General features: G+C 40.7%; 2 protein-coding genes across 2 annotated transcripts in view; one reads left to right on the forward strand and one right to left on the reverse strand.

Annotated features, from left to right (window-relative positions):
• The window catches only part of LOC127799369 (probable histone-arginine methyltransferase 1.3), a 40,882-nt gene extending 34,039 nt beyond the window's left edge, over positions 1 to 6,843 (forward strand). Inside the window, exons 12-15 of the mRNA XM_052333352.1 lie at positions 5,431 to 5,534; positions 5,657 to 5,829; positions 5,901 to 6,052; positions 6,438 to 6,843. Coding sequence (XP_052189312.1) covers positions 5,431 to 5,534; positions 5,657 to 5,829; positions 5,901 to 6,052; positions 6,438 to 6,521 — 513 coding nt within the window. The 3' untranslated portion in view covers positions 6,522 to 6,843. The remainder of the gene's footprint in view (positions 1 to 5,430; positions 5,535 to 5,656; positions 5,830 to 5,900; positions 6,053 to 6,437) is intronic.
• Positions 6,844 to 7,868: 1,025 nt separating this feature from the next.
• LOC127799599 (translocase of chloroplast 159, chloroplastic) lies at positions 7,869 to 12,365 on the reverse strand. Its single transcript, XM_052333773.1, has one exon. It carries the CDS (start codon positions 12,195 to 12,197, stop codon positions 8,049 to 8,051), a length of 4,149 nt encoding a protein of 1,382 aa, XP_052189733.1. The 5' UTR covers positions 12,198 to 12,365; the 3' UTR covers positions 7,869 to 8,048.
• Between the last annotated feature and the right edge of the window lie 426 nt (positions 12,366 to 12,791).

The raw sequence follows: 12,791 nt of genomic DNA on the forward strand, positions 1-12,791 counted from the left end.
AATTTATGTTTCTTGTATCGATGAATATTTGTAAGCTCTTATGTTAACAGGAGCTAAATTGGGCTTGAGGTGTATGGAATGATCTAGGAGTCGTTGAAGTGGTAAAGAATTTGGCTCTTCGAACAAGACCTTAAATTCAATCAAAAGTAAGCTCAAGTCATCTAAAAATTGTACCTTAGTGGGAAGCTGGAAAGTAGTAGAATTAGTAGTAGGTCGATGTTCCTCCTCCAATACTCCTCCTTCTTCCCCACCCATAGCTTGTATAAAATATAAGTGTGTTATTTGCTCGCCCTTCTTCAACATCATTTTATGTAACTTCCATCTATCATCTTACATTCCCCCCACTCAAGGTTGCCAATGAACGTCAGTTTTCTACCCTCAAATCTCCACTATGACTTCTAGCTTATTGAAGTCAAAGGTCAAATGTCAAAGGACTTATAGTTCTCATCCAATCTACCCCGAGAACCACAATCACCCAATTCAAGGATCCTCAAATCTTCCGTAAACTCCTACCCTTGCATTACCCATTTGAAACCCATACACTTGTAGTGGTTGTATATTTTGCTCTCATTTGCTACGGTCATCGATAAAGGGGTGGTAGCTATTAGTTGACACCGTGGACTTGTAGCAATGGCCTCGCTAAGGAAGCTATGGGTGCTCCCACTATTAATCAGTTCCATCAGTCTCCTTTTCCTAGCTTGGCCCTTCACCTTAATAATTTAACCCATTGGACTCCCTTTTAAGGCATGGAAGGAGATTTCTCCTCCTTCCTCCCCCTGGACTTCCTCTAGAATGCCTTCTTCCTCCATAGCTTCTTCTTCCTCATCAAACCCTTCCATGTTCAACAATTGTCTCTTACATTGGTGCCTGGGATTATATTTATCCCCACATCTATAACATAACCCTAATTGTCTCCTTTGTTCCATAGTATTGATCTTAGGGGCAATGTTGTTGGGTTAGGATTTAGATGCTATGCCTGATTAGGTCCTGTGAGCATATAGGCCTATAGTTTCCTCCTGCCTGTTGTACAACCAGAAGGCTTGGCCTATACAAGGGTTGTGCTTCTTAAAAATGGCCTCCAACGTCAGTTCCTATAATCGTGCCTCTTCAGCCATCTGCCTCGCTAATGTGGGCATCATCATCTTCATTATCAATTTTAATTCCTCCCTCAATCCACTAATAAAGCTAGATGCCAATTATTGTTCCATTAACCTTGGTTGCACAATACATACTATGGACCTTTAACTCCTCAAATTTCGCTTGATACTCCACCACCGATCCTTCTTGTTTTAATGTGCTAAACTCCTTAATTACATCAGTCATGCTTCTCTCTCCAAATCATTCACTTAACCCTTCTGCAAACTCCACCCAATTCACATCATTTCCCTCATCTTAGTTCTAACATTGATACCAAGAATCAATCGTATCATTCAAGTAGGTCGCGACCAAGTTTACCCTCTGCTCTTCAGACACCCGATAGAATTGAAAGTACCTTTCGCAACATCAGATCCACCACCTTGGTTTCACCCCATCAAACATTGGAATTTTTTATCGCGGCATAGGTGTGTGGTTACTAGTATGGGGGGGGAACTCCTTACCTTAACTTCCAGTTCCACAGTTAGTTGGCCCTCTGTATTGTGAATTCCTTTGGATCTAGGGAGGCTACCCTGGTGTGGTAGAATTGGGTCAGTATTAGTCCGTGGAGGAAAATTCGGGGACAACTGGAATTGGGCCAATGAGGACAGCATGTTGTTAAGTCTCTAACCATATTGCATGCTATTAAGTACCATATTGCTCCATGGTCTCCTTGTTCTTCTCCGTCTCACCGCGTAAAGTCTCTCTTACAACCGCCATATCTTCCCTAGTCTAAAGCTTCCATCCTGACCTCCAATTGCTTCATCCTGGTGCCCTTCGCCATCCACCACTATCCAATAATCACGACTTGCAACCGGTGATCGGTCGTATCGCAATTCCCACATTGAACGTGTCAGAATTGCTATCAATAGCGATTGCCGATCTCTGCGATGGATTCCCACCGACTACCCCATAGCTGGAAATGTCTTGGCTTTGATACCACAAATGTCAAGCCCCGAAATTGGGGTTGGACAATTTTGGTATTTTGGTTCTCGATTAGAAGCAAATAGTGAGAGAAGAGAGAGAAAAGGGAGAGAGATGTCAGATCCTTGAATCTAACAAGAAGTTCTCACTGAATTGGTGAGGATTCGGTTAAGAAATTAAAAGGAATTTCAGAGGGGGAGGGAAGACAGAAAAATAGGAGGGAAATCCCAGAGAAAGGGTGAAGAGAGATTGAGAGGGAAATAAGAAGTTTTTGATTAATTTCTTTTCTTTCTTTTACACTGAATGCAATTAGTAATTATATACTGATTGTAGCTAGTATTTGGCGCCAAAAGGGCCGTCATTTTTCAAGGTTACAGCTTTCAAAATATTGCAACTAACTTCCTTCCTCAAGAAATGTTGAGAAATTGGGTCGCTTGTGGAAACTCTTGGGGCAGGTTCTGCTAGTATTCCCATGTGTTTTTATCTGGGTGCAGGGTTAACCATTGACTCCTCTTCCTCTTCTTCTCCGTCTAGCCAAAGTAGTTGCTTTATGCATTGATGCCTAGGAGTGTATTTGTCTCCACAACGGAAACACTGCCCTGCCTGCGTCCTTTGTTCCATAGTCCTACCTCCTTGTGCTTGAGCTGGATTATTAGTGAATGTTGCTGTCAACCCCTTTGACTCCAGGCTGAATTTGATTTCCTCCTTGCCATATCCCTTGTTCCTTTGCTGGAAGGCCCCTGAAGTTGTCCTTTTTTCTTGCTGTCGTCGTTTCTTTATTAAAGCCTTGACTGTCATTCCTGTAACCTAGCATTTTCTGCTGCTTCCTTTACAGTTCTTGGCCTCAACATTTTGACCGTGGCCCTCGGCTCTTTGCTCAAGCCGCTGATGAAGCTTGGGACAAAGTGTGCTTCAATTAGATGAGGGTTAAGGTTAAGCATAAGTGATTTTAATTCCTCAAACTTTGACTGATACACCGGCACCGAGTCTTCCTGTTTTAGCTTGTTAAATTCTTCAACAACATCCATCAAACCTCTGTCTTTGAATCTTTCGCATAGGTTTTCTGCAAATTCTGTCCATTGACAGCCGTCCCTATCCCAAATCCAACCTTGAAACCAGATGTCTCCTATGTCATTACAGTAAGCAGAGGCCAATGTGACCCACTGCTGTTCCGAAATGTTGTACACACTAAACATTCTCTCGCACCTTCTTGCCCACAACCTGGTTTTTGTTCATCATATACTGGGATTTCCATTTTAGGTAGGGGCATATACGGCTGGAATTAGGCAGTTTGTACCCCTTGTCTTCTTCCTTCGAAAGTTTCCCTGCCAGCTGGTTCTTCTTCAGTTTCAGAAGTCCCAGTAGGCCTGTGAACCGCCCCACTTCCGGTTAATATTGGTTCCGATCTCTCCCTAGGAGGGAATTCAGGAGAGAGACTTACTTGGTTTTGTCTTGCAAACATTAGCATGAACTACTGCATTTGTTCCCGCATTTGGTTATTTTGTTCCCTCAATTGACTTTTAATATCGTTCTTCAACCTTTCAACTGCACTGTCCAGTTTCTTTTCCACCCTTGATTCTATGGCTTCCTCCATGGATCCCATCCGATTCTGCAGTTCTGCCATCGTTGCAGCCACCTGCTGTAGTTGCAACTCCATTTACTTCATTCTGGTGCCTTCTGCCATTGGAAGGGAATATTCTTGTGAGATTGCCAGCCTAGGACTTGCTCTGATACCAAAATGTTGGATCCTTGAATCTAACAGGTAGTTCTCACTGAATTGATGAGAATCTGGTTAAGAAATTAGAAGGAAATGAGAAGAATTTCAGAGGGAGAGGGAAGACAGAAAGATAGGAGAGAAATCCGAGAGAGAGAGAGAGAGGGAAATCTTAAGTTTTTGATTAATTTATTTTCTTTCTTTTACACTGAATGCCACCGGTAATTATATACTGATTGTAGCTAGCTTTTGGCGCCAAAAGGGCCGCCACTTTTCAAAGTTACAGATTTCAAAATATTGCAATTATCTAACTTTCTTCTAGAAGAATGACCTTTCTGCTCCCCATTCTTTCTACCCGAGAATGTATCGCCCCTTAGTTATTGGGAACATGACTAGAGATAAGAGAGAGAGAGAGAATTGGAGGGAAAGAACTTCCTGTTATTTCTCAACAAATCAACATCCTCATACCCGCAGGCTTTATATAGTGCCTGCCTTCTAACCGAATCATAACCATCATAACCAAAAGGAAGTAATCTGTTGTACAGTTAGCTACCCAACCTTTTAACCAATTAACCACCCAGCTAACTGTTAATACAAGTGGCTATATCTTTCTAACAAAATACTTGCCCTTAGGGTTGTGACAAACTAATTTCTGGAAGTTTCTACAAGTTATCGTGCAATATTTCTTGTGACCTCCCGTTGAAATCATGACCACTGAGAATTTAGAGGAGCTATAACCACAAAAGGGAGCAATGTAATCATTTCTATATTTCTAGGGTTCTGTATTATTATAAGGTTCCTTTTATGCAAAAAGAAAAAAAAAATAAAAAGACTATCTTGGAAGATGAATGTAATACTCAAGCTGGTTGAAAGACATTCGACCACTCTATTTTCAGTTCTTTGGGATAGTTGTTTAATTTAATTGAAATGCAATAGGGATGGTGAGATTTAGTGCAACAGAGTTGTGGTTGGTCTGTGATTATCTCAAATGTTGGAGATTGGGGGGTGGAATTTGGCTGGGTAGGTGAGAGGCTAAAGTTCGGGGTCCTTGAAGAATAAAGGTCTTCAAGAGGCATATTAATGCTCAAGATCTTTGGGAGCAACGTTTGTAATTCAATCTAATGGGTCTTGAAAACCATAGGACTGGATCAAATAATTAGGATGGGTAAAGGCAGGCTCTTCCAGATAGGGTTCTTTCAATTAGTTTATCAGAAGATAGTTGCCAGCAAAAAGGATCCTGAATTGGGAACCATGTATTAAATGGGCTCAAGGATAACTTGGTGCAGTTAAATTGAATGCTTGCTGTCCCTTGTTCAAATGGAAGAGATCAAAGCTAAGGGCCACAGAATGCAGTTCATCAATTCTGTCTCTGAAACAGATGGTGTTTAATGGATTTCAACGTGCTGTATAGGATGGTAGCTTATCTATTCTATTTAAGGATATACATAAAAGATCTTGTTCTGGAAACTTTACGTGATTGTTTGGTCAATGCAATACGTGTCTCCTGTGTTATTATTCCATACAATTTTGTCTTATTTGATTATCGATTATGCATACTGTGTAATATCCATATTAAATGTGATTATTTATGAAGCAAAATCTGATGTATTTGATGTTCACCAGTTATTCGCCATACTTTTTTCTACTTCATTGTGCAGGAAGAGGAGTTGTATGAAATTGATGTCCCCTTGAAATTCATAGCCTCTGTGGGTGCTAGAATTCATGGGTTAGCATGCTGGTTTGATGTATTGTTTAATGGCAGGTAATCACTTGATCACGATCATCAATGTTTGTGTTTGCGTCCACTACCGACTGTTCGATAATTTATTGTGGATTTCATTTAATATTCAGATGTTCTTATCTCTGTGAATTCATTCTCTACAGCACTGTACAAAGGTGGCTGAGCACGGCTCCTGGTGCACCTACAACCCACTGGTATCAACTGCGTTGTGTCCTCTCACAGCCTCTTTATGTTATGCCAGGACAAGAAATTACAGGCCGACTTCACCTGATTGCACACAGTGCTCAGAGTTATACTATTTACCTGACAATGTCAAGTTAGTATTTGTGTGTTGCATTTATTGTCACTGTGTTTCAGTAATGATCTGATTAGTCGTAAATTGAATAGCTAAAATGTGGGGACCTGGTGCTGATCAAGGAGGAATACTTCAGACGTCATCCTGCAAACTTGATCTCAAAGAGCCCTACTACCGAATGTCTCAACCACAAGCCTACCCAATTGCCCAAGATCAGCCAACACATCATCTAGTAAATACACAGGTATTTGCTCCTTGTGATTTTTTTAACTGCAGCGAATTGTTTTCTAAGCATTGTCTATAGGATGTTCCTACCTTTTGTTTCCGTGGTCAAGAATCCTGTATTATCATGGAATAATGTGAACTAACTCTACCAAGCCTCAATCTCATATGGGTGTCGGCTACACACATTTCTAGTCTTATCATAAAACAAGCCTCTTTCAGAATAGATATGAAAAGATTTTTTAACAAACGAACAATTTTAATCGCCCTAAGAAGCAGAACTTATCTGGTCATCTGTACTGCAACTGTTTGTTATCTAATATCTATCATGAAAAGCCAACAATTAAACGCGAAGTTCAATGCGTAAATTGTTGCATTTTGTGCGTCATTGGGTTTTCTCCTTGCAGGATATACAAATACAATCCCAGGATGAAGATGGTTCTGAATTGATGCAGCAACCATTTCAAAATTCAGATGCTGACCTCCAATAAGTTAACCTGCTAATAGGCGTCCCAGTTTGGCAGGTTTGAAGCTTCCAAACATTCCCAAGGATGCAGGGGATGGGCATCAGACATCCGTGTTTTCAATCACCTTTTCTTCGACCCCAACTGATTCGCCTGTAAATTAGATGAAAGCTAGCTGAACCATTGTTTACCTGAGGGCTGCGCGGCCACCCTGTAGAATATCAAAAGTTTATGACCCGTTAATTTATCAAATGTCTTGGTTCAAATAATGCTAATATGGGTAATATGGGGTTGGAGAACGTTGGAATCTTCAGGTTTTTGAGAAAGTTGTTTGATGCTTGTTCTCGTCTATTGGGTGCCGTGTTGCTAGTATTTGTTACCAAGGCAAAATCTGTTCTCGAAAAAAAAAAAAAAAAAAAAAAAAATCTAGTAGCAAATATATCCTGAAAAAAAAAAAGAGACAAAAATCAAGCTGTTGAGTTGCCCCCCGAGAAATCAGTTTGTTTCTCAATGTTTTGCTTTCAAAATTGAATTGTCTCATTTAGAATCTGAAGATGATATCCATTGTTCCTTTCCAACCCTCCAACAAACTTCACCCATTATGTCTGGATGAGGTCCCATGTCCCATCGTAATATGAATCTGAGGAACGTAGTATGAAAAGACAAATGGAAAAGAATTTTAGATGAGGTGCTGATCTTCTCTTTTTTTTTCTTACCTTCTTTCAGTTTAGAGTTTTCAGCTGCTTGCAGAAAGTGAGCAATTGATTCCCCCCCGGGGGGGTTTTGAAACATTTGGGAGGGGAGAGAGCTATAATGAATGATGGATCTGGGACCAGCTCTCTCTTATCTAGATGTATCTCTGGATCTGCCTCTGATTAATTCACTCTCTTATTTTCATTTGTCTCTTTATGTAGCCATTTTTGCAGTTTCTCTATTTTTTTTTTTAAAATTGGGTTTTCTTATTTCCTCCTCCATACCCAAAAGCTCTTAACAAATTTTGAGAAATTTTTGTAATTTTGAGGACATCCTTTCTTTACGCAGTTTTTGCTCTTCAAATGAACACTTTTTAGATGCTATTGCCTCTTGAAAATATAAAGTTCCATTTAATTTTTAATTTTTAATTTATTTTTATTTTAATAATTTATTTTAAAAATTAAAAAATACATTCTATTTAAAATTTTAAGAATAATTTTTTAATCATATTTAATAAATTAAAATTATTTAATACTAATATATTATTAAGAAACATATACACTTTAAAGTTGATCGGCGAATCTTATAATATTTTTTCTCATTATAAAAATAAAATATAAATAAATTATCCTATCTTTTTTGTATTTTGATTGTTTTGATTAAAATCAGTTAAAATAATTTTTTGTTATCTTAAAATTTTTTTTATTTATTTTCCAAAATATATTTTACAACAAAGTAAACATATTTTTACTATTTTAAAAACTAAAAATAATCTGAAAACAGTAAAAAGAACGGCCTAACATTTTGAGATCGATTAAACAAAAGGGAGCCATTGGGAAGACGAAGAAAAAGAGCACCTAATTATAGGCAGGCTGGGTATTTCTGGCTCAACCAAGGACAGATTCTCCTCAAAATGGCGTTGGCAATGGGAAGAATGCCCAACAGTGCAATCTGAAGCTGCTCCGAGCTGCTCATCCTAACAGAGACCTGCCCACTCAACTTCCTGTCTAGCCCAGCTCGGACAACCATTTTAGAACTCCGCCCTACTGAGAATTGAGACTGCAGGTTGCAGCCCCATACAAGGTCTCCTCTCCACCTCATCAGCGACAGGATCAACGCGATCTGGTCCTCGCCAATCGGGAAATCGTTTTCCCTGAGGCGCAGTTCCAAATTTGCCCCATACGCGGTGTCACCTTGAGATCGGATGGCTCCAGTACTTCCCAACAGAACCAGGCGTTCCCCTACTGCAATTCTATCCTCAAGTTTCAGGCCGGTGGCAACATTTTCTCCCAAGAGAGTAACTGACACCCCAGAAGCAATTTTGTTTCTTTTGTGGCTTTTCATCTTGGTTTCACCTTTGAGAACGTAGGCCAGCTGCTTTCCCACGGTTTGGATGTCAAGGGCTGCCATGGTTGATCCATTCTCACCGTGCTTTGCTGCAATAGAGGATCCCAAGTGGATATTGAATTCTTTCTTGTCTTTTGTGATTTGGACCTCAAAGGCTGCTGGCAGACTACCAGCAATCGCATGAGCACTCTCGAGGCTGACTCCATCGTACCCACAATCATGGTCCCAGCCATGAACATCTAAAACTGGTCTTGTAAGGAGTTGGGATGTGGGCTCGAGAAACCGGTACCTGTAAGTGGGGTAGTCTCCATCAAAAGAAGGCGAGAGTACCATGTCAGGTAAAGGAACTGCAACAGCTGCTGGACTTCCAGCCCCATCGTCCCCATCTTCCTCTGTGTAACTGAAATTACTTGCACCATCTACGCCTCTCTTCTTCAGCTCCCTTAAACGTTTTAGCTCATCTATCCAAACCTTCTTTTGAAGAAGCTTCACCCGGTAATCATACTCGTCAAAATAAGCTTTCTTTTGCTCCTTGCTAAGCTTAGCAATTTGAGATCTCTTCAAGGGCTTGAATGGTGGGAGTTGATCGTATTCGTCTTCAATTTCTTGGCCAGAATCAGATAAATCGCTTAACTCAGTATCTGAGTCTATGTCGTCAGCGCCACTCTCAGCCGGAAGTTTTGGGTGTTTATTGGTCTGCAACAAAGAAGACAAGAAGAAAGGCAGTGGCGGAGGGCGTGCCCTAAATCCAAAACCAAAAAGGTTTCGATGATCAAAAAGATCTGGAGTTTTCACCACAGAATTTGCCTCGGATAAGATCTTCAATGAGTAGCATAAAAGCAATAATTGTGGCCTCCAACTTTCTCCATTGGGAAGCGGTAATTGCTCATCCACCCTTTCCCAAGAGGATGGGTGGTTTTCTACGAGAGAGACTGGACCTGCAAAGACATGATTCATGACACGAAGACCACCAACTGATTGGTTAATCAACTGTTGAATAGCGCGTGATTTCTGGGCAACAAATAAATCAAAGCTTAAGGGTGTCCCAGATGGTCCATCAGGGGGGCTAGAGGCAGCATGGGTCAGGGTAACAATAGCCATCTGCCATATTGATGCACCAAGAAAACTAGTGATTGACCTCAACAATGGCAAATCATTAAGATCTCTTGTCTGCGTGTCTAAGCGATCAACATAGAGGACAATATCGGGAGGAAACTTTTTCATCAACTTCCTTAAAGACAACAAAACTTTCCTGTTAAAAGCTTGTTCCGTCAGTGAAGACCTGAGACCAGGTGTGTCGAAGATTCTAAACTTAACTCCATCTACTGTTCCGACAAAATCTTTCACAGCAGCTGTGGCGGGTTCAAAAGCATCAATTACAGCTTTCTTTTCCCCAAATATAGAATTTATGGTTGCACTTTTTCCAACTCCAGATTTCCCAAGTACCAAGATGTTCAGGGAGAAAGCTAAATCATCTTTACCCTCTGCTTCAAGCTGCATAGCTGTCCTCTTGGCTGATTCAAGACTGAATGTTTGAGATGAGGCCCCCCCTGCAGCAAGGACCAGCCGGTATAAGACTTGTGCAACCATGGAATCTTCAAGAGACTGGCCCAGTCTCTGGACAAGCCTCAGAAATTTCACTCTTATGTGCTGTAGTTTCTCAAGCTTCTTCTTTTCCTCTTCACTTAGGTTTCCCTCAGATTCATCTCTTGTCCCCACCATCAGCTCTGACAGAGCAAAAGGACTATGATGATTCGGTTTCAAGGAGTTGTCTGAGGTGATTGAATCTTCAGCATGCTCAAGCGAAAAGACACTGGAAGCATTAGAAGAGCTGACTGTGAAACTGCCACCACCCAATCCAGCACCTGTAGCAGCTTTCAAGAGAGTAGCAAATACAGTGCTACCAAATAAATCTTTTCCTTCACTTTCCCCATATGTAATGACTTCTTTGTCTAAACTCCCAAGCATTGGTTCCTCGATCAAGAGATTCCTCGAACTATCTCCAAGAGACCTGATGGTTAAATTTTGCTCTATATCATCCATAACTTGCTTGGTTGCATCTGAGACTCCAAAGATGAAATCTTTAAAATCATCTTCTGTAACCGGACTGTCTTTTAAACGGTCAGAATCACAATTTGCTCCATCTTCCATCTCTGATTTTACTTCAGGTACATCATTAGAAACTGGAAGTAGAGAACCAAGAGTGTTACATTTACCATTCAGGCCATCTTCCATTACATTGCCTTCAGTGGTTTTTGATGAATTGATGTTTCTGCTCTCTTCTGCCATATCAACTTCTGGTTCCTCCATCTTTGCCAGTATGGTCGCAAAAGGAAGGCTCTGTTCTACTTCATCAGTGGCAGTAGCATCCACTTCAAGCAACCTTGAGTCAATAGTTTCATGATTTGCATAATCTGTAAGATCAGGCCCCAACAACAAAGCCCCACTTCCCTCCAATACTTCGACCTCTGTAATTCTTGAGTACTTCTTTCTATCTATTTTCCCATCATCTGTTACAAACTGCCCCATTACTGTCCCTTTGGTTTCATCAATACCCGCTTGATCTATGTCACTTGACGCAATTTGACTAGCTTCCAACACCTTTTTCTCCTCTTCAAGATCAAATCCCTCATCCATTTGGGCTGTAGTATCTATCCTTAAAGTATTACGATCCCCCAAATCAGCTCTATTCTCCCCCAATATTCTCTCCCCCTCCATATTTTCAAGTCCTCGATTCTCTCCTTCTGAACGTAAAACATCTTCATTTACCTCTGACTTTTCCTGAAGAAAATCATCTCTATCTGATATAAAGGACTCCTCAATTGCTTCCTCAGCGTCATCAGGACCCGTATCTCTAATCACTTCAGCTAAAACCGAGTCATTAACAGAGTCCACAACAATGTGCCCTTCCGATGGATCCGCTCCATCGCTTTCAACCTCCGAGTTCTCACCAACTTCAGCCTCTAATGCCGGCCCAAATTCAGACTTGTCATTTTCGTCTTCTCCAACATCGAAAACCTTGACACCACTGGCGGGAATGCTGATACCCGGAACCCTAGCAGAACCCCAAAACTCATCGTCCTCTACATCCTCAGTTCCCACAGAATCATCATCACTGTCTCTTGACACCTTGGCAATCGGGACACCAGGCTTTTGGCCCGCCGAAATCCCAATACGAACAACAGCCGCTCTACCAAAGCTTTCACTTTCATATTCACCCACATCTTCCAAGGTTGTTCCGAAGGTCTCATCATCTATTTCTGGAACAAGGGACCTAGAAACAACATACTCCTCAACACGACTACTCTTCTCCCTAATTTGCCCATATGGGTCACCCGCAGAAGGCCTATAAACAAGATGTTCCTTAACAACATGACTCCCTTCTAGGGTTTCGTCATTTGGGTCTGCAAGAAATGTTCTCTCCGAGTCCGAGGCCGACTCAAACTCATCTTCACCACTCACAAACTCCTCAGACTCAAATTCGCTTTCACTCCCACCACTACTGTAGCTACTGTCACAGATTTCCTCACCGTTCGTTGAAACAGAAGTTTCATAGTCGGAATCAACAGTGGGAGGGGCCCTAATGGGGAAAGAAGAACCTGAAGAACTGGAGAGAGAGACCTTCGGGTTCACCTCAGCTTCTGCTGCAAGCTTTGATTCCATGGTTTTCACTCCCTTTCTTTCCTGTTTTCTTTTTCTTTTTCTTGTTTGTGTGGAACCAGACAGGCGCCACGGCTAAAGGTGGGAAATAAAAGAGCGGTCTTTGGACTTTTGGCTTCGGGAATGATGGGGCTTAGGGTTTCTTTTCGGCCGCTTCCACGAATATTTTTGTTTCGTCTTGTGTTTGCTGTTCAAAATATGAAATGTTTTTTAGTGGTGATGATTGATACTATGTGGGGGGAGACAAAGCCATAAACAAAGCAAGCAGATAAGGTTGCTGGGCTAATATCACCCTCTTACATTTAACATATATTAAAATTATTATGTGCCGTATTTTATCGTTCGTATTTTTTATTTTAATAGAGAAAGTAAATTATAAATGAATTCTAACTATTAATACGAATTCGTGCTCCAATCATTTGATATATATTCGAAGAATTATATTTAACATATTACCTCTTAAATAATCCCAAACATATATAGTTTCATTTCTAATATTAAAATATTTATATGACTTTGAATTCTTTTTTTTTTTATCGATGTGAGTTAAAAATTATTTTTTTAATATACTTTGAGTAAATTCATCCTCAAATATGT

This window comes from Diospyros lotus, chromosome 4 (assembly GCF_014633365.1).
Source record: "Diospyros lotus cultivar Yz01 chromosome 4, ASM1463336v1, whole genome shotgun sequence".
Taxonomy (NCBI): Eukaryota; Viridiplantae; Streptophyta; class Magnoliopsida; order Ericales; family Ebenaceae; genus Diospyros; species Diospyros lotus.

Bases quoted from the DNA above. Each gene is read 5' to 3' on its own strand.
- LOC127799599 (XM_052333773.1), bottom strand. From the start codon at position 12,197: ATGGAATCAAAGCTTGCAGCAGAAGCTGAGGTGAACCCGAAGGTCTCT.